The 19,787-nt window shown below is 37.6% G+C and overlaps 1 protein-coding gene across 5 annotated transcripts in view; it reads left to right on the top strand.

The window, feature by feature from the left end:
• zormin (spectrin and immunoglobulin domain-containing protein zormin) overlaps nt 1-19,787 on the top strand; it is a 799,654-nt gene that overhangs the window by 282,036 nt on the left and 497,831 nt on the right. For all 5 annotated transcript variants that reach the window (XM_081744925.1, XM_081744924.1, XM_081744928.1 and 2 more), the window contains one exon: nt 14,444-14,621. In XM_081744925.1, coding sequence (XP_081601051.1) covers nt 14,444-14,621 — 178 coding nt within the window. The remainder of the gene's footprint in view (nt 1-14,443; nt 14,622-19,787) is intronic.

Genomic DNA, 19,787 nt, shown 5'->3' with positions numbered 1-19,787 from the left:
GTTGGCTGAGGATAGAAGTCAGTGGAGAGCTTTTGTGAACGCGGCGTTCAACCCCCGGGTTCCATAGGCCATGGAGGCCATGGAATGAGTGAGTGAATCAGAGGAATGATTGATGTAGCATGAAGATTCGATATTGCATTTCATCTGTTTCTTTTCCCTCAAGTAACAATATTGTTCTATTATTTTTGCCCGAGAGTGTAGGTGACAATAGTTATCAATTACTTGTCGTGTTTACGAGTACAGAATAACACTGGTTCAATACTAGTATCTTCTAGTTTTCGCCCCCTCCATCTTTGGACCCAACCCAACAAAAGATTATGGATGCACACCTGTCCATGAGCAACGCCGGATACTTGGTGCAGCACAATAGCTGAATGACACAGCACTCATTTCTGGAGTGTAAGATCCCTTATTCAATACCAGCTCCCGCCTAAGGGCTTTGTTATGGACGAATATAGTTTTCTTGGAGTTTTCTCAGGATGCTTCCGTTTCCTCCCACTACTACCATTCCATCATTTTTCATCCATCTCATTATCGCGGTCTCTCTCAATCTTGGTGCACAATCGTGAGACGTTAAACTGTACTTATTACTTATGTCTTACCTTTTCGATAAAAAACTATTCTTAGTGCTGTACCTGTAAGCGTCATACCTGTATTCCTCGGTGCAAAGTCAAAGACACGCAATTTTCTAGGAAAATTTCCAGAAAGTAAATATTTTTTTTCTCGGACAACACCGACTACCAGCTGTTATAAAAGTAGAAAGTGGTCACTTATGGAAGGTACTGTTGTTTTCTCCTCCTTTCGGTGGTAGGGAGTGAGAGGTGGTCGTTGCAGAAAGGTTCTAAATACATTAAATTTACCAGAACTTTCAGCAGTTAAAAACAGAAGAAAGAAAAAAAAGAAAAGAAAAAAGAAAAGGTGGTGCAGTCGTTGTGATAAACTTCGCTTAAAATTATTTTCAATACGAAAGTGTAATTGAATCAAGTTCTGTTGAAAGAGCATCGGTTCAATTTTATGGTACATTCACTTAGTTTCTTAAAGCTATTAGAACGTGTTTAAATGACATCAGTCACCCATTTTCATGTGTCTGTTCCCAGTTAAAGACGTATGAGTTTTGTTAAAGGGGCATCGGTTCGGACCAGAGGCGTAACAACGAGTAATGGCTGTTCACCCAGTCCGGACCCCCCTCCCTCAACAGAAATTTTCTGGATGCTTGCCTGATTCGCATACCAGCAGAAAACCATAACATGTCAAACAACTTGCACTAAAATAGATAATACTGTCTTAATTTCCTCTAACCTTTGGTTAAAGAGAGAAAAAAGAAGAGAGTTACATTTTACCATTCTTATTGTTGATAAAGTTCTCAAATGAATTAAATAAGTCGTAGCTTTTAACTGCATAATTACAGTTTTGACGAGTCATTGTGAGTACACAGGGACCAACTGTTCATTCTGGTGGGTGTAACCAGTGCATTCGATTACTTTTGATTCTTCCTCTTCGCTGGCTGAGAGAACCAGCAGTTGGCTCCTTGCCCTGTGTCGCGTGTTACTTTCCCAAGACGTATTTTTAACAACTTGGGTTTTTATCAGATGTGCGCGCTTCATAACTAATAGATTCTCCGAGTCTCAGCTGTATCTTCTCTGCTTCTGGTTTTTAAAAGTAAGAGAAGTATTCCAGAAACAATATCAGATCAGACCATAATTGTGTTGTAGGATCATATTTCGAATCTCATGAGAGTGAGCGTAATCAAAGGATGGATCACAGTGTCAAAAATAAATCAAAATAATAAAGAAAAAAATATTGTTTGTTTTTACGTGCTTGATAGTTTAATTTTACTTGCGTAATTTAATTATACCTCATCAAAACTCCTGTCTCAGTTACTAACCAATTTAATTGTATTTAAACATAGCCTATGTTACATTACTCTTCTAATTGGTTGGGCGTGCCTTTCAGCACCGAGACAATAGCAGACGTGAACCTATAGTTAACGTGAGATTCGAACCGCATACGTAACAATTCCCATCAGGAAGCGAATCCGGGTGTCCCGCGCCGAAAGTGCGTACGAGTAACCATATAGCCAAGAGAGATCTCTCTCTCTCTCTCCCCTGTAGTTGAATGGTTAGCGCAGGGTTTCCCAACCGGTGTGCCGTGAATTGGCCACTGGTGTGCCGCGAGGAATCGAAACAAAATTATTAATTTTATAGCAATCAAATTGCAAAACGTATTCAAAATTGTATATTTGTATTTCACATTACTATGAACGTCTACTATGAACCTACAATTTAAAGTTTCATATCGTGTTACTGTTCTGTACATTTCTAATGTTGAAAAAAGTATTTATCATTTTTATGACCATTATTGCTTCTTTATTGTTGCAGACTATTTCGTAACTTGAAAATTTAAAATATCATTCAATCCTTTCGACAAATTACCTATATTTGTGTTTTAAAAGTAAAAGAGATTTGTTTGTTCGTTCGTTATTTAGTGATCTTCCTTCTTAGTGAAACGTTGGATACAGTTTTCGAAAAAGAAAGCGTATTTTTAAAAACCTGAGTCCAACATTTCATTGCAATTGTTTTCTATTTTTAAATTAGAATGAAAAGTAAGTATAATGATTTACCACGGGAAAAACCAGTGTTCGAGCTTTCTTCTCTGTGAGAAGATCAAAAATCACAGAAAAATACCACAGTGTTTCATATTTACAAAGAATAATATCTATAAGTGTGCTGCGAGAATTCAAGTAACACCCGTAGTGTGCCACAAGTTGAAAAAGTTTGGGAAACGCTAGGTTAGCGTGTGTACCTTTAGTTCATATGGTCAGGAGTTATATTCCTGGTAATGTACAGTTTTCTGTAGTAACCCAACATCTGCAGATTCCAGTCTAGAAAAACAGACATAAAGATGGGTTCATTTATTTTGATCATACGAGGGGCACACAGAAATTCGTGAGCAACATTTTTTCACAACCGTAATCTTTTATTTGTAAGTGAAACCAAATATATCATCTCAGTCTACAGACCTTTCTTTCACTTTTCTACATAGTCTCTTTTTTTTTCTTCACACATTTTTCGCATCGTTCTGCAAGTTTGAAAATACCCTTGCAATATAATTGCGTTCCAGCTGCCCATAGACACTGACGCACTGCTTGCTGAATATCCTCCAGTGTCTGGTAGCGATGGCTTCGCATCTGTTCCTTCACAAATCCGAAAAGATGGTAGTCAGAGGGTGCCATGTCGGGACTGTAGAGATGATGTGGAAGAATTTCCCACCCAAATCTCCTGATCTGCTCCATAGTGGCATGCGCATTATCCTGTTGAACGATGATCTTTCCAGGACGTTTATCACGCAAGGCACGACGGAGCTTCAAAAGTGTCTGGATGTAGCGGGCAGAATTTATGGTTTGTCCAGGCTCAAGAAAGTCAACCAGAATGCACCCCTGTGCATCTCAGAAGACGCTTCCCATAACTTTCCCTACCGATTGCACTGTCTTCGCTTTCTTCTTCGGTAGCGAATTCAAGTAGTGTCATTCCATACTTTGTCGTTTTGTTTCAGGTTCATAATGATGAAATTAGCTTTCATCTCTAGCCACAATACTCGTGAAAAAGTCATCACCTTCATGTCGAAATCTCTGAAGATGGGTTTGGGCGATGGTTAGTCTCTGACGTTTGTTGTCCTCGGTTAATAAATGTGGGATCTAACGGGCACAAACCTTCCGATAACCTAATCTGTGAATAATTTCTTGCACCACACTCTGTCCAACACCAAGTTTTGCAGCGATTTCATTCACTGTGATACGTTTATCTTCGCTAATCAGCTCATCAACCCTTACCTTGTTGCGTTCCGTGGAAGCAGATCGAGGGCGCCCGCTGCGAGGTTCATCTTCGATACTCGTATTTCCATCTTTAAAATGTTCCATCTACCTCTTAACACTGCTGGCACCCATGCACACATCTCCATAAGCACGCTGCAGTCTGCGGTGAATTTCAGAAGCAGACTGGTCCTCTTTAACAAGGAATTCAATCACAGCACACTGTCGAAACGAAACATCGCTGCCCGCCATTTTGGAAATCCTGGCTGTGGTCACGCGCTAACAAAACGTCAACGTCTGGAAAGGTAGGTCTGTAGATTGAGATGATATACTTGGTTTCACTTACAACTAAACATTATAGTTGTGGAAACATGTTGCTCACGACTTTCAGTATGCCACTCGTTTTTCTAACCATTTCTCAGAAGGAGCACTTGAATTCAAATAGTGTTGATGATATCAAAGAAGACACCGTAAGTCAAGGAAATCACAGCAGTTCAACATGTCCGCTTTCCATATCTAAACAGAGTTGTCATCTCTCCGCGCTGCACCTGAACACACGGTGCAACATTGCTGAGGTAATTGTAAGCACCAATGTCGAAATGTGTTCACACAAGTGCGCTAAATCCCTAATCTTCACCTTGTACACCTGACTGTTGATGTAATCCCATACCAAAGAAGTAAAAGGGCGTTCGATCAGACATGTGCTGCCCAAAACCGTACTGAGCCTCGTCCAATCCAGCGTCCTGGGAACATCTCGTTGAGATAATCACGCAAAATGTGCGCGAAGTGCTGTGAGGCACTATTTTGTTGAAACACCACCGAATCCAGAATGTTGTTGGGAAACAATTGGGGCTGTAGGAATTGCTGAAACATATCCAGATCGATTTGCCGTGATTGTAGCTTCAACAAAACAGAATTGAACGTAAGTGTGTTGTTGACTGATGCGTAACTACACGTTCACCTTTGGAGTGTTCCAATTCCGTCACGATGTTTGGTTGTTCTTCAGCCCATACCTTCGTGTTGTGCCGATTGCCGAGGCCACTGATCTGAAAGGTAGCTTCATCATTGAACAGGACATGTGCCAATAAATTTTCATTGTTGAATGCCTCAATAAAGTCGTGGCCCATGGCCTGCGTGCCGCATAGTCCTCATGTTCAAGACGATGGAACACCTGGATATGATAAGCGTTTTCTTTAGTACGAAGCGCAAGGTGAACTTTGGGATGTCGTGTTCCCAATTGAGACGACGTGTCGACGCTTTTGAACTCCGTTTGATTGCCTGTCGTATATACTCCACAGTTTCCTGCGACGTCGATAGCCGCCCAGAACGTTTCTCGTTGCGAACACTCCTAGTTCACTGGAACTTGACCAAACCTCTAATTGTTGTTCGCGTTGGGACTTCTCTATTGTAACGTCGGCGAAACCGTTCTTGGATCTCAGTAAAGGGCAGTCCATTGAGTCTTCACCGTACGACGTCTATTTGTTGTTGTAGGGTCAACATATTTCAGATTACGTGCAATAAAGAGACAAAAAGTAGCGTTTTCCCAGAAATACTTAGGGACTTCTCGGGCACCCTGTATAATATATCCATAGCTCTTTTGTGGAAGGTTGATGCCTTCGGGCTGACAACGCAGCGATTGCTTCAGTTCAAATTGGTGCTGTGACAAGATGTAATCTGCATCTTTAGTCTTTCTCGAATATTTACGATGGGCGCGGTTGCTCAGTACTAAAGTTCAAGTCTGGTACCTGGGGTTCTAGTTCGATTTCAGCTCGTGCAAAACGAGCTTTGTGTTGACAAACACCGTGTGCTTGGGTTTTCTCGGAGTTCTTCCGTTTCCTCCAATTTCTCATTTCACTATTTCATTCAGTATCACCATCGCTAGGGCCCGGATTTTTATGTGCTCAAAAACTGTAAAATATGTATTTTTATATGCTAAAAATGAAAAAAATATTTGCTAAAAATTACAAAAAAAATCTTTAACAAAAAATAACAAGGAACAGTATGGGAAAACGCCCAACATAAAAAAAAATAAATACTGGTTTTGGTAAGGATGGCTCCTATTCATCAGATGTCGAAATTCCATGGGCATTGCAGTGAATAACTAACGTCTTTTCCAAATCGTCCATCGTAAAGCCATGTCTATTGTCATGGAATAATGCCTTATATTGAGAAAAGGAACTTTCTACATCACACGATGTTAACCTAGCGTATTTGAAAAGGGGCATATCACGAATATTCACACCAACAACTTCACTTGTGTTTTTGGCCTTCCCGTACTTCAGATATTATAAGGGTTTTATAGCCAATGTTTTTCTGAAACAAATCTTTAAATTCTTTTTCTTACAACTTCAGCTATCAAAATAGAAAGAATATTCAGTTTTCTTTCAACGCACTACTTCTTTACATGAAGTACTCAATAAATCTCCCGTAGTTTCTAGTTTATTTATAGAGTGAGTCAAGAAACCGAAATTGGGAGATATGAAAACAGTCACATTTCAAGCTACTGTCACCTACTAGTTAGTAAAAAGATGAACCATGGTCTGGTGTGTTTAGTTACTACAGATACAAATGCTTCAAAATGATCCGCATAATATAGTACTGCATTAACCCTCCGTTGGTAACATATATTATACACCAGTGGATGGTAACATGGGGTTACTGATAACCCCAGCACTATTGTGCATGTTCTGTTAACATGAAGTATATGTACAATAACACGAACAGCTGTTCTTGTCTTTCTTGGTGGACCAAGTGTGTCAGACTCTACCTTTTTACGATATTGCCTGAATGATTGCTTACTTCAGCCTCTGAAACTGATACCTGTATTTCCGCACTGACTCAAACTATACTGCAATATTGTCCTGTTCATTCCTAGAAACGCCATGAGTACTGCACTCAGAATAGTATTCCAACTCAGAGGAAATAGGATTTTCGAAGTTAAGATAGGATACGGTCACAACTGCAATTATACATAAAAATGTTCATTGATTTTAATAAAGAAGTTTACGAACGCAAATGGTAAGAGGGGTGGCCAACCACCACAACACTCTGATAATACACTTAGGAAAGGTGATACGAACGAAGAACATAACCTGCTAACAAACACTGTTGTTTTCGAAGTTTACCTGAAGCAGCACAAATCTGCGAATAATATTTCTAGTATTAAAGAACAGAATAATCAGAGATGCGGTTACGCGTCACCCCTGTTACCAGCGGAGGGTTAAGCCAGGTATCCCGCCGCGTGATTACGGGTGTTGGAGGAAGTAAAAGATCGTGATTTGTTTCTTTGAAAAGCTCCATTCTAGTTTGCGGTTTTACGAAAAAAAAATTTCCCATTTGACACTAACTTGCCCATAGGATAAAAGGTTCGGATTTTTTTCCCCACAACCGATGTAGTTCGTGTACATGTGTCATGTGAATCATGTTAGGGTAGCATCTGGAAAGAGCTTCATCAGCTTTCCTTATATAAGGAACACCATCAGTCCAAAAAAAAAAACAAAAAAAAGTCATATTTCACACCATTCATCCACAAAATGTGCAAAGATTCATCGAACAGCCTGACATTGTCCATAATTCGTAACTGAAAGTTCTTTAAAGGCTAGCAGTGCTGTACCTACGATTACTTCCGCTTCATCTACGGCCACTCGTCTTCTCCTTAGTTTTAGCTTCAAAGTACAAAGCGCTCCTTTAGAAGCTATTTGTTTGGCACAAGTACCCCACCGCTGACAAGCAGAATTTTTGGCGACGCTGTTTCTACAGGTAGGAAATTGCTTGTAAATACGATGGATTAGCCTATTCTTTTCCCGATGTTAATTTCTTCCGAGCGAAATAAAAAAAAATCGTTGTGGAATTTAGAATAAAATAACGGAAAATTATTTTTAAAATGTATTTAATACAAAAATGTACAAAATATTTATTTACATAACTTTTTTCGGAAAATATGTATTTTTATGTGAAATAAAATTTTGTAATTTACACTTGCAGACTCTTAATTGGGATAATAAACTTTGTTTTGGGCATGTATGTGTTTCGAAAAAAAAATTTTTTTACATAAAAATCCGGGTCTTAATCATCACCGTCTCCGTTAACCTCGGTACATAATCATAAGACGTTAAAATATAAATTTCATTTTTTTTTTTTTTTCGAGTATTTACATAACGTAGCTCTTGAGTAAAAAATTTTCGTGATGGTGCGCGTTTAATTGCACCAATAGGTAATAAATTAAAGAATGCAGAATCATATTGAACGTAACTCATGTAGTGGATGCTAGATTAAAACCATTCATGTATAAATCAGTGGCGGCGATTGGACGTTAAGAATAGTGGAGCAAGACATGATCTGAATATTTGTATATACATGTTAGTTTTCCTGGATGTTTCCAACACTTTGTTCGACGAAAGGTTGTATAACTAATAGGATACTATCTTTATCAGTTAAAATACCGTATATCGCATTTCATATTTTATTAAGTAATTGGGAAGAGCGATTGGAAGTAGGTACAAACCCTTTTTACTTTTAAACCACGAAAGTGTAAGAAAAGATTTGATTCATTGCTCATGAAAATCTTAAACTTCTGTCCGGAAAATTGTGTGATCAGATTATTTAACAATAAATTTGCAAAACAAATAAATAGAAAGGATAATATCAATCATAGCAATAAATAATGAGGCTTGTTTTGTAGAAGTTATATTAAAACTGGGAACTAATGAATAACTTGTATTTTTAATTCCACATATGCCAATTCCACACATGTGATGTATGCTATTACTCTTTAAAAATGCGTTATATAAAACTGGGGAGAACATGCTTCCTCATTATTGGCCCATTTCAACTGCAAGCAATTGATATGATTGGAAATTCTCAATTGTCAGAATAAAAATAGCCCATATAATCCAGATTTTCTTTACGAAACTAGTCATATAATTTGTATTTAAATCTTCGGCAGAGAGAGGAGGGGGTAAAGGAGTCCTACTATTTGACCCACCAATTGGAAGAGTGGGATTTGTGTGAAAACTTCCATGAACATATATATGGTCGGATCCAGCATTTTCCAAGGGGAGTGCACCAATCACACTGAAACTCTTCAAAATGAATGTGACAATATTCTTTACCCCTGACAACGCCGATACATAAAACGGAGGGGAAAGGTCGCAAGTGATTGCAGGGAAAAATGTTGTGTTCTCCTCCTGGTTTCTGTTATTTTCCCTTCTTGACAAATGTTGTTTTGTTTTGCTTGGTGAATTCTTTTCCTTCAACCTTCACAAAATTGACTTAAACTATTGCTTTTGCAAAACTCTGCATTCTCTTAAGCCCTAAACCAACGGAAAAATAACGCCAGAAAGTTTCGGAAAGTGTTGTTATTTTCATTGCTGGCTTCTCATTTTAGATAGTGTATATTTACAACGAAGGGATGTATAATATAAAGAGAGGGGGTGAAATGCCCAGTGGGGGAAAATGACCATCCTCAAAAAAAAAAAAAAAAAAAAAAAAAAAAGGAAGGGGATACGAAGTGGCAACAGTGATACGATTGTGTGAAGGCGCAATTCTATGCAAGACGAAGGTGACACCAAACTACATTGTGTGAAGAAGTTGAAGGCGTACGGGCTGATTTAAATGTGGTAAATACATAATTTTTACATGGAATGTTTTTTGAACGTTTCAGATTTATGGAGAAAGAATGATTACATTGGTGCATTGGGAAATCCAATGCATGTGCGTTGCACAAAGTAGAATTCTGCTGTTCTGATGCAATAATGGTCTGCCGCCATGCCATGCAGTGTTGGGAGTTTAATGAACTGAAAATATCGTGTTTGACATCGGGATGATCGTCCCACTTGGTGTCAAGGTGAATGGCCCGTGGGCGTTTCACCCCACGGACATGCTTGCCATTCCAGTAATACTGAAATGCTTGATTATGATGCAGCCAATGACATAATTTTGTTATGTCTCCCAAGTCACTCACTCAACCCATTATCTGCAACCATTGGATCGTGCATTTTTTTAACTTCTCGAAATACATTTTTATGCAGCATCTTCACATTGAATCAAAACAAATTCTTATCATAAACCCACACACATGTAATTTGGAGAACTAAGTAATCAAGCACGGTCGAAAGCAGCGACAGTAGAAAACGAAGCCACTGGATTCCGTGCCTGTGAAATATTCCTTTTCAATACTGCTATAATTCCAGAACACGCTTCGGGAAGAGTGTCGCTCTAATTCCAGTAGTTCTAGTTCCAACTTGTCACTCCCAGGACTACCCTTCTCCTTAACGTCTTACGTTAATTCCACTTTCACTAACTTGTCAAGTTCAGGCCTACCCTTTCCCCACAACGTAAAATGTGCCATCCACTTCCAGTGTAGAGCGTGACGCCGTAGTAGACCTAGAATCCCCACAAGCAAATGGAGCTCCACGTGTCAATAGAAACAATATGATGATTTGAAGACATTACACCGGTACCAGTTGTACCAGCTTCTACTTGAAAGCGAAGGCTATCAATGACGATTCTGACTGGACATGAGTTTCACTCTCGACAGAGATCAGCAGCTTCCGTTCCTCCTAAGAAGAAGAAGAAGAAGAAGAAGAAGAAGAACGTAGGTGATCCAAATAAGTTCGCAAAGTCAAAACAAACTATGCATTCTATTAAATTATCCGGAAAAAGTTTAAGTGCTTCAGGCGAAAATCAGTGCAACCGTACAGACTCATCTGATACAAATGAAGATAACTATTGCGGAATGTGTGGTAGACACTATTATAAACGTACTGGACCTATGTCTACATGTCAGTGGATCAAGTGTATTCGTTGTGAAATGTGGCTCCATGAACTATGTACACGGTTTCCAAATGTGTATCCTAAATGACATTCACTGTCTCAGAAAAGTAGAAACATGTAAATTCTGTTCATTTCCTTCACTGTTTTTTGCTTTTATCATATTTTTCATTTGGAGTTAGCGTAGTTCTCCCGTAAGACTGCTTTATGTTATTAATATTGTGTTGTGCAAAACTTATATTTTACTTATATTAGAAGAGACATATTTCACAATTAGAATGGAGATAAACAAGCTTTTCCACATCGAATTTTCAATTAATATGTGTTTTTCTATTCTGTACTTTCAAAGCTCAGGAAGTATATCCGTAACTAAATGCTTTAAAGATAGATTTTTGTAACTTGTACCGTAATATACCATAATATAATTTCTTGTAGTGTGAGAACTGCTATGAATTTTCGCCTTATATAGTTTGGTGTTAGGTGGGTGGGTATATTACCACACGTATGTTGGCGTTTTACCCGGGCGATTAGTGTTGCCACGAGACGAGACGAAACTTCAGGCGGTCTCGTCTCGTCTCGTCTCTCGTCTGGAAAAAAATGTGCTCGTCCCGTCTCGTCTTGAGAGGTTCTGTCCCGTCTCGTCTCATTTGTCTCGTAAAAATATAGCAGTATACCATGGGAACGAAAGTAAAATGTAGCAGGCTGCACCATGCTAATCAAGATACAACTAAGTTACAAGTATTACCCAGAACACACAAGACAAGAAATGTCACGGTAGCTACACCGTGAAGCCTTCACCTCTGGTGTATATGGTAGTCGGTTCGATCTCGGTTAGTGCCATGTGAGCTTTGTGGTGGACAAACATTGCATGTGTGTGGGGACTGCGCTGGCTCAGTGGTAGAGCGTTCACCTCTGGTGCTTGGGGTCCCGGGTTCGATCCCAGCTCCCGCCAAGTGAACTTTGTGGTGCACAAACACCGTGTGCGTGGGTTTTCTCGGAGTTCTTCTGTTTCCTCCCATTTTCTTCATTCCACCATTTCATTCATTACTCATCATCACTGTCTCCTTTAGCCTAACCGGCATAACCGTGGGACGTAAAACTCAAAGATTTCATTTCATTTTTTCTATTGTGTAAACTCAATTTATATAAATACTTTTGACCTATATTAGAAAAATAAAGTACCGGCATCAATCTTCAAGTTATTTGAAATAACTGTACAAAATCACTCACACTTGTGAATATGGATTATTTATTGTTGTATAATGTTATATCGTTCAATCCTCGATGTGCCGTATACCTAGGAGACTAAACGTTTTATTGATAAAAGATTATTCGATCTATAAGCTTCCATCGATGAATTGAAACTTGCGGTCACATGCACGAATTTTTTGTCAATGTCATGAAAATGTTATTTCGATATTAATTTTATGAGCACATTAAAAATTTCTAACAGATGCTTGAGCTTCGGAGCCAAGGCCATACCCATGTAGTCGGCACCTATCGTGCACGGAATTACCGATGTTCAATACTACATTTCCCGTTAGTTTTGGAAGAACACCACCATTAATAGCCAGGTTTTGAAATGAAGTGAAATATCTAGTTTAACGTCCCACGCCTAAGCGAGACGGTGATGGTGATAAAAGAAATGGTGGAATGAAGAAAATTGGACGAAACGGGAAAATTCCGAGATAACCCACGCACACGGTGTTTGACCAACAAGAAAGCTCTCATGGCCTAAGCTGGGATCGGTCCAGGAACCCCATGCACCAAAGGTGAACGCTCTATCACTGAGCTACCACGGCCATAACATATTTTAGTTTACTTTTCGCTTATCAGCTTCTTATGGACGTACCTATTCTTCGTATGATACCATTCTTCGTATTTTTGCATAGTTTGCACAACCCACAGAGTTCCTCCCCACTTCCCGCAACAACTTCGAAGTACGCATGAAATTTACTTTTTGCGCTCACCACTTGCGTTTTTGATTTTGCAACGTTATTCTTACGCTTTACGAAAACTTTATGTATAGTACTATCATTGCTACTATCGTCTGGTGGTACAAAACTACTATCATCACTTAATGACACATCTGTTAAGTCATTATCACTCATTTTTTTAGAACACAATCTTGCAATCCAATATGTTAATTTTAAAAAAAATCAATGCACTTGTTTCAAAGCTAAAAAGGATTAGGTATGTCTGTTCAGTATTGAATGAGGAAGACTGTTTCAATTTCGCATTCTGTTCCTTACTGGCAGGGCGACTTTAGGATTTTAGTTTTGGGTAGACCCGCTCCCTCGCTATGGATACATATACACATTTGATTAATTAATGACAGTAAGAAATCACTTTTACAGTAGTGGTTAATGCTATTTGCTAAATAATTATCTACCATTAATATAAATAGTGGAAAATATATTTATTCTTTATCGCATCTTTTAGTATTTATATTTTTTTCAAAATTTTTGGATAGGCCCGTGCCTACCCGCTAAAGCTACCACTGCTTACTGGACGTTTGTGGCTTTTGTTCAGCAGACTGCTTGGAAGCAACTGAAGGGTGAAAAACACATCCCTGTTTTGCTATATTTATCCCAGGATGAGCCGACAAACTTTACCAGCTCGAAGGTCAAAGGTTTGAGTTTACCTCAGGTAACACACCCGTAGAATAGTGTCTAATTTTCCGATAAGTAGTCCTCATTGTTTAAAAACGCAGGAATACGTCGTAATCCAGCACCAATGACACATTTCTTAGATTTGAATGACACCTGTGTGGCTTCAAAACTAGTAATAACTACAGAAAACGCGAACAACCGATTCAGAAAAAGACATACTGTAGCTATATGGTTCAAGGGCAGATCGACTCACATGGATTGCATAAACTATGTACTGGGAACAAATTTACTCCAGCGGCATTCTTACTGAAGCCAAGAAATTCAAGTGAACGATGTAATGATTTTCCCCTTCTTTTTTACATTATATACATAAAATAATGTAGTACCAGTACTTGTGCAATACTCTTGCGCAAGAGTCTTGGTCTTGCATCGGGATTTATGGTTTTCGTCTTGGTCTTGCATGCAAGACTCTTGCAAAAACTGCAAGACCAAGACTCTTGCGCTCATCACTAGCGCTGACCCAAACAGATCAAAGAAATTTGACCCTGTTGTTCTTGTCCTAGCACGCATGCAGGCATCACTCCTACATTTCAATGGCTTAAAGAAGTACCTGGTTTAATTTGCGGAAAATTATGCGCCTAATCGGGAAATAGCATGTTTCGGACTAGAAACTTGTCAGCAAACTAACAACACTGTTACAGTTCTGCCTATCGTTTCCGAAGTGATTTTCCCGTAACGATTGTTTAAATCCTGCAGTATAGTAGGCCTTCATGTTTACTTTTACTTCTTGTACATAAATTTGAAACTTATTTCTCTAATAATAATAATAATAATAATAATAATATTGGTCAACTTAGCCCTACTTATCATAAATCTGGTTGACACTGAAATTCTGTCTGGTTTCATATATTCGTGTGCAGTGCAATATATATATATATATATATATATATATATATATATATATATATATATATATATATATATATATAATATAATATAGTTGTGCATATCATTTACATTTATGTTTACTATGATTCAATTCCACAACCATTGAAAGTTTTACTGAAGCTTAGGTTGTCAAAACACAGGCCTACTTATTGCGAAGTACACATTTACAAGAAAATAAATACCTGTAAGCAAAGTAAGGTTTTCAACACTTGTTAGAAACAGTCAACAAATTTAATATACAAATTTACTGCTTGTAATGCATCTAATATTACCAGTTACTTCATTAATTTCATTCCCTTAACAGGTCACAGGATGAAAATCTAAATGTAACAGCAGTAGAAGCAATATCTGAGAAGCTGACAGAAGTAACAGGTCTTGCAGAGGAATTGGATGCTACATTGTGTGAACGCCGAGATTCTTCCAGTTCAGCAGGTTCTGATATCAAGAAGATTTTAGAAGGAACAGTTGCAAGCACTTCTGAGGTAAACAGAACTATAATATTTAAAGACACGCAGTAATTGACGTTAGTTTTATATATTACATATTTAAAATTTACTCAGATATTTGATATGGTGCTATTTCTGTTGCGCAGAATATTTATATTCATTTAGTAGTTCATAATACAGAGCTATCACAAATGACTCATTCATTTTGAAAAGGCTATCTTTTCAACATATTACATGCACACACAGGAAAGATATATGGAAAGAACCACAAAAAGTTTATACACACTCGACAAATGTTCTCCAATATATGCCCCTTTGGTGACATGACATACCTCCAGACGATATTTGACGTTTTTTTTTTTTTTTTCTTGCTTTCCTTCAGTTTTCGACAGGTACTAACCTCGTACTGCCACACCCAATCAGAAAGATAATGGACTCGTGCTGCCATCTGGAATACACAATACAAACCTGGTGAGTTTGTACCTCTTTTCATATATCTTTCATGTGTGTACGTGTAATACTTTTGAAAGTAAAGCCTTTTCAAAACGAATGAATCACTTTTGCTAACCCTGTGCCATGTTTCCGTAGTGAATGTTTAACTACACACACCTTTATATACAGGGTGGCCCAAAAGTAGGTATACAGTCCCGTACTGATCAACTCATTATTTTTATACCATTTCTTATTGCTATTCATCATGTAGACTTAGTTTCTTTATTATTTGTTCCTAATGTCTTTTTACTTATATCTGAAGCTCGGAACAGCTGAAGCAAATAAACCTATAAGCTAGAATGATAACTTGATCTACGCGGGGGTGTACACCTACTTTTGGGCGACCCTGTATTATTTTCCTGTCTTCGTTTTTCTGTTTTGGATATCATTAGTATCTGTCACATAGGTTCGCCTTCCGTCACATGAAAATGTGAAAGAAACCAATAGCTAGGTATATTTATATTGGTTTAAACAAGTGAAAACTCGATTTTAGAAATGTAATAGTTAGTATAAAATAGGTAATAACAGAAAATTTCACGAAAATTTATCTCGTTTACTCATGTAGACCTTTTGCAAATAGTGTTAAACAAAATAATTTAATACAACTGAAAGCAATATGAAAAAAAAAAGTACAATCACTTAACAATAACCAATGAATTGAAAACCATGTTTGAAACTAATCAAGTTAGACTTGCAACAGAAACTTACAGGGAAGTGATCAAAATTATCTGGTACATCTACATCAAATCAGTAAAGTGTTGGTAGGTATTCAAAAGGGTTTGTAATAAGATAAATTCCAACCTGTCACCAGGTTCCCGTCACAACAATGAACTACTTCTGCAAATAGTTCTAACCTGTTAAGAGAAGTACGTATAGTACAGAAAGCTGCCATATGAATGGTTTACTGTAGGAGTGCCAGCACCACACACACACACCAAACCGACAATTATATACAGAAGGTATTATGATATGTATATGGCAGAGAGACATCATAATTATCTGCTGGTTTCCGCGTTTTGGTTTATGAATCAATCCGGATGTATACTGCACTCAGATACAATGAACTGTGGAAATCTTACAAAGCTGTCTGCAATGGTAACGAGGAGTGACATGGTGTATCCGTATATAAATAATCCTTACACAGCGCTGGTGATTCAGGAAAAGATTGAAATCATTTGCTGCAAACTGTTACCCTTTCTTCAGTGTTTTCTAAACACCTCGTGAATTGATAACCACATTTTTCTTGCTGTGGATAACCATATGAGGAAGATGATTCAGGAATAGGGATACTCTGAAAAACTATCGTCCTTCTTCGCTTACAAAGACTCTTCATTCTATAGGACGGGAATGGATGTTCTTGTGTGGTACAACCAAGAAGAGTGTACCATATAGTAGATCACGTTTTGGTTTATTCTTCAACGAGTGAAGATTTGGTACAGGAAACCAAGTTGGATCCCTGGTGGAAGTAGGCCAATGTGATTTGGATTCGACATCAAATTGCAGCTCCACATTTCATCTGGCTTTGATGCTGAAAATTAACTCACTTTATGGCCTATGGAACCTGAAGGTTCAATGGCGCATTCACAAAATCTCTCCATTGACTATTGTTCTTAGCTAACTGAAGCTAGTTTCTACTTCGTATTCTGATTTCTGCGAGGCCAATCTTAATATTGTTTTCCCATCTGCTCCTAGGTCTCCCTAATAGTCTTTCCCCAATTGGGCTTCCAGTTAAAATTTCGAAAGCGTTTTTACTTTCTTCCATTCTGGCTACATAACCTGCCCACCTGAGCCTCAAAGACTTAATAACCCTAGCAATGTTAGGTAAACGTTATAAATTATGCAATCCTCGTTATGAAGTTTCATCCATTCCCTGATTCCGCCCTCTTGGGTCCAAATATTCGCCTCAAGATGTTATTTATTTATTTATTTATTTTTCAATACTTGATCTGTTTCCTTCTCTCGAAGTAAGCGATCATGTTTCAAATCCATACAGTACGACTGGCATAACTGAATCAGTTGTTTGATAAGTTTGACTTGTTCAAAGAAATCGATTTTCATTGTATGATTTAAATAGCATATGTAAGAGAAACTCGAATTGTATGGTGTATAGAAAGTGCCCGTAATGCGTACTGAAATGTCAGAAGCCAAGAGAAAAATAGGAAGCAGTGAATATGAAACTACTTTTTCAATGTAGTTTCCTCAACAGAATTCGCGAAAACAAAATAGTTTGTACTGAATAATAACACGAATCCTTTGCTTTTTTCACTGGGGTAGAATAGAAAGGCACCTTCATGCTCAGGTGTCAAAACATAAGCAGGTGAACTAAAGCGACCAAGTGAAAAATGGAGAAGTTCCGAAATGCCTTGAAGCAGTTGAAGGTGAGACAATGAGTTGCCGATGTTAAAAGTGGCATAAGGCTCTTATGGTGCAAAATGGAGCGTTTCACCCCCTTACTTAACCTCATTTTATATCTGGAGTATACGAATGAACTGTATAGATTCTACTCCAGATTTTTTCTTCTAGATCTAGCAGAACAGACAACCCAGGTAGCCAACTCCAGTATAGGTGAAACACATTGCACTTCTACACTCTTTTACAATTTGCACATATGAAAGTCCACATATAGAATAAGCAAACTACATTTTCGAGTAAAGAAAGTTTAGGATAACTAAAGACGATCATCCACTTACAGACTTGGATATGGAGAATGGAAACGCCTGTAATAAATATTCTTGACCAATTATTCTGAAATTTCTAGTAAGTTCAGTCCATTGATCATTATTTAAGTCCAGAATTTCATTATTGATTTCAAATTCAACTGTAACAATATTCCGAACATTTTTAACTTTAAAGTTATTCGCAATGTTGAATGTTTTCCAAGCTCCATTTATAAGAATTATTATTCTTCAAAAACCCAAGGGTAACTTCCTTACACAAATTCTACTCAGAGATAGTCTTTTTCATCTGGGAACCCGAGGTTTATTTTTGTTTTATTTTTCTCTTGCATACTAATCAAGATACCCATTAATAAGTGAGCTCAGATTTGATAACGACCTTTTTATTTTTTTGCACTGTCACGTGCTGTTTGAATCTACTTTTCCTCTGTGTTTCTGATTCAGGTATTGGAACCTGGCAATGCTTACATTACACGGTTCCTACTGGTCAAGGAAGTCAGGGAAAACTCAAGGAAAATGTTCCAGGTCAGGGAAACTCAGGGGAAAAGACTGGTAATCAGGGAAAGTCAGGGAATTTTTATAAAATACTAGCAGCGTTCACCCCGCTTCGCTGCGGTCACCCCGGAACGCAATAAACTTTGTTACTTAGATAATTTTTACTTTTTCGCTTTCAAGTGATATGATAAAAACCATAGAAGATTGCAGTAAATGTTAACATTATATCGCCTGTCATTTATGTTAACCCGCCCCGCTTCGCTGCGGTCACCCCCGAACGCAATAAACTTTGTTACTTAGATAATTTTTACTTTTTCGCTTTCAAGTGATATGATAAAAACCATTATAACGCCTGTCATTTATGTTAACCCGCCGAGTGACACGGTCATGCGGGTTGCATATACATACGTTTATTTTTATACCTATGATGAACTAACAAAGGATTTGTACGTAATGGACACCTGAATGGTCAATTATCTCAAGACACTGGTAATTGAAAATTAAAGTGATATGATAAAAACCATCTAGGGTCCAAATCCTAATAACCCCCCAAAAATAAAAGAAATTGGTTCAGCCGTATTAGCGTGATGAGCGGACAAAGGATTTGTACGTTCTCTTTTATATATATAGATATTTTTTCTAACATTAATTGCACACCAATTTCAACTTAGCCAACCATTAATGATCATAGTATGGGACGTTGCTCAGGTTTTTATGGGAGGTAAGTGGAATGTACTTACGAGCAATTGATTAAAATTTATTTATTTCTGTAGAATAAATGCTCTCATATATAAATATTCACCGTTACTTATTTATATATCAGTGTCATCCGACGCCTGTCATGAAAGTCAGGAAATTTCCTGCCAAAGGCCAGGGAAAGTCAGGGAAATAGATTTCTCTAGATTCAGTAGGAACCCTGCATTAAAGTTGGTGAACTGAATTTAGGGAAAGAGAAAAACCAATTAGAAGAGAAAAGAGAGATTTATGAATCTTGAAAAACATGATACACTATTCTTTCCATTCAGAAGCTAAATTATGATCATTAATTAACATACTTTAGAGTTGTTTTCTGCATGAATGTAAACGGTTTATGGTTAATGTTAATTTTTCAAGCTCTTTGTATTTATATCACAGACAACCAAGCCAACATAGGATTCGTCCTTAACAATCAGAAATATCAAATTCTTCTATAAAAAGAACTTGAAGTGATTTGTTTTGCCTTTTAATTGTTGTGCAACGTATAGTTGATAAAATAGTTCAAGGTAATAACTGTAAATACATTGATTTAATAGACTTTGTCGTCTTCGCTTTTTAACTACTCTTGTCTATTGTTTTTAAAGAAACATTCTTTTTTTTAAAGTTAATTTTATAATCTATCGCAGGTATTTTAATTGCAGGCACACTATCTCTGAACTATACAGGGTGGTCCATTTACAATGATAGTAATAAATATCTCAGAAAATGTAAAAGGCAGAAAAGCAAAATTTTGCACCAGGAAACTATTGGTAGGGGGGACAACGTCTTAGATATTTTATAATAT

Source organism: Thermobia domestica, chromosome 17, assembly GCF_964235325.1.
Source record: "Thermobia domestica chromosome 17, izTheDome1.hap1.1, whole genome shotgun sequence".
Lineage (NCBI taxonomy): Eukaryota > Metazoa > Arthropoda > Insecta > Zygentoma > Lepismatidae > Thermobia > Thermobia domestica.
Note: the sequence above shows the minus strand (reverse complement) of the source record. Positions and strands in the feature narration are given on the sequence as shown.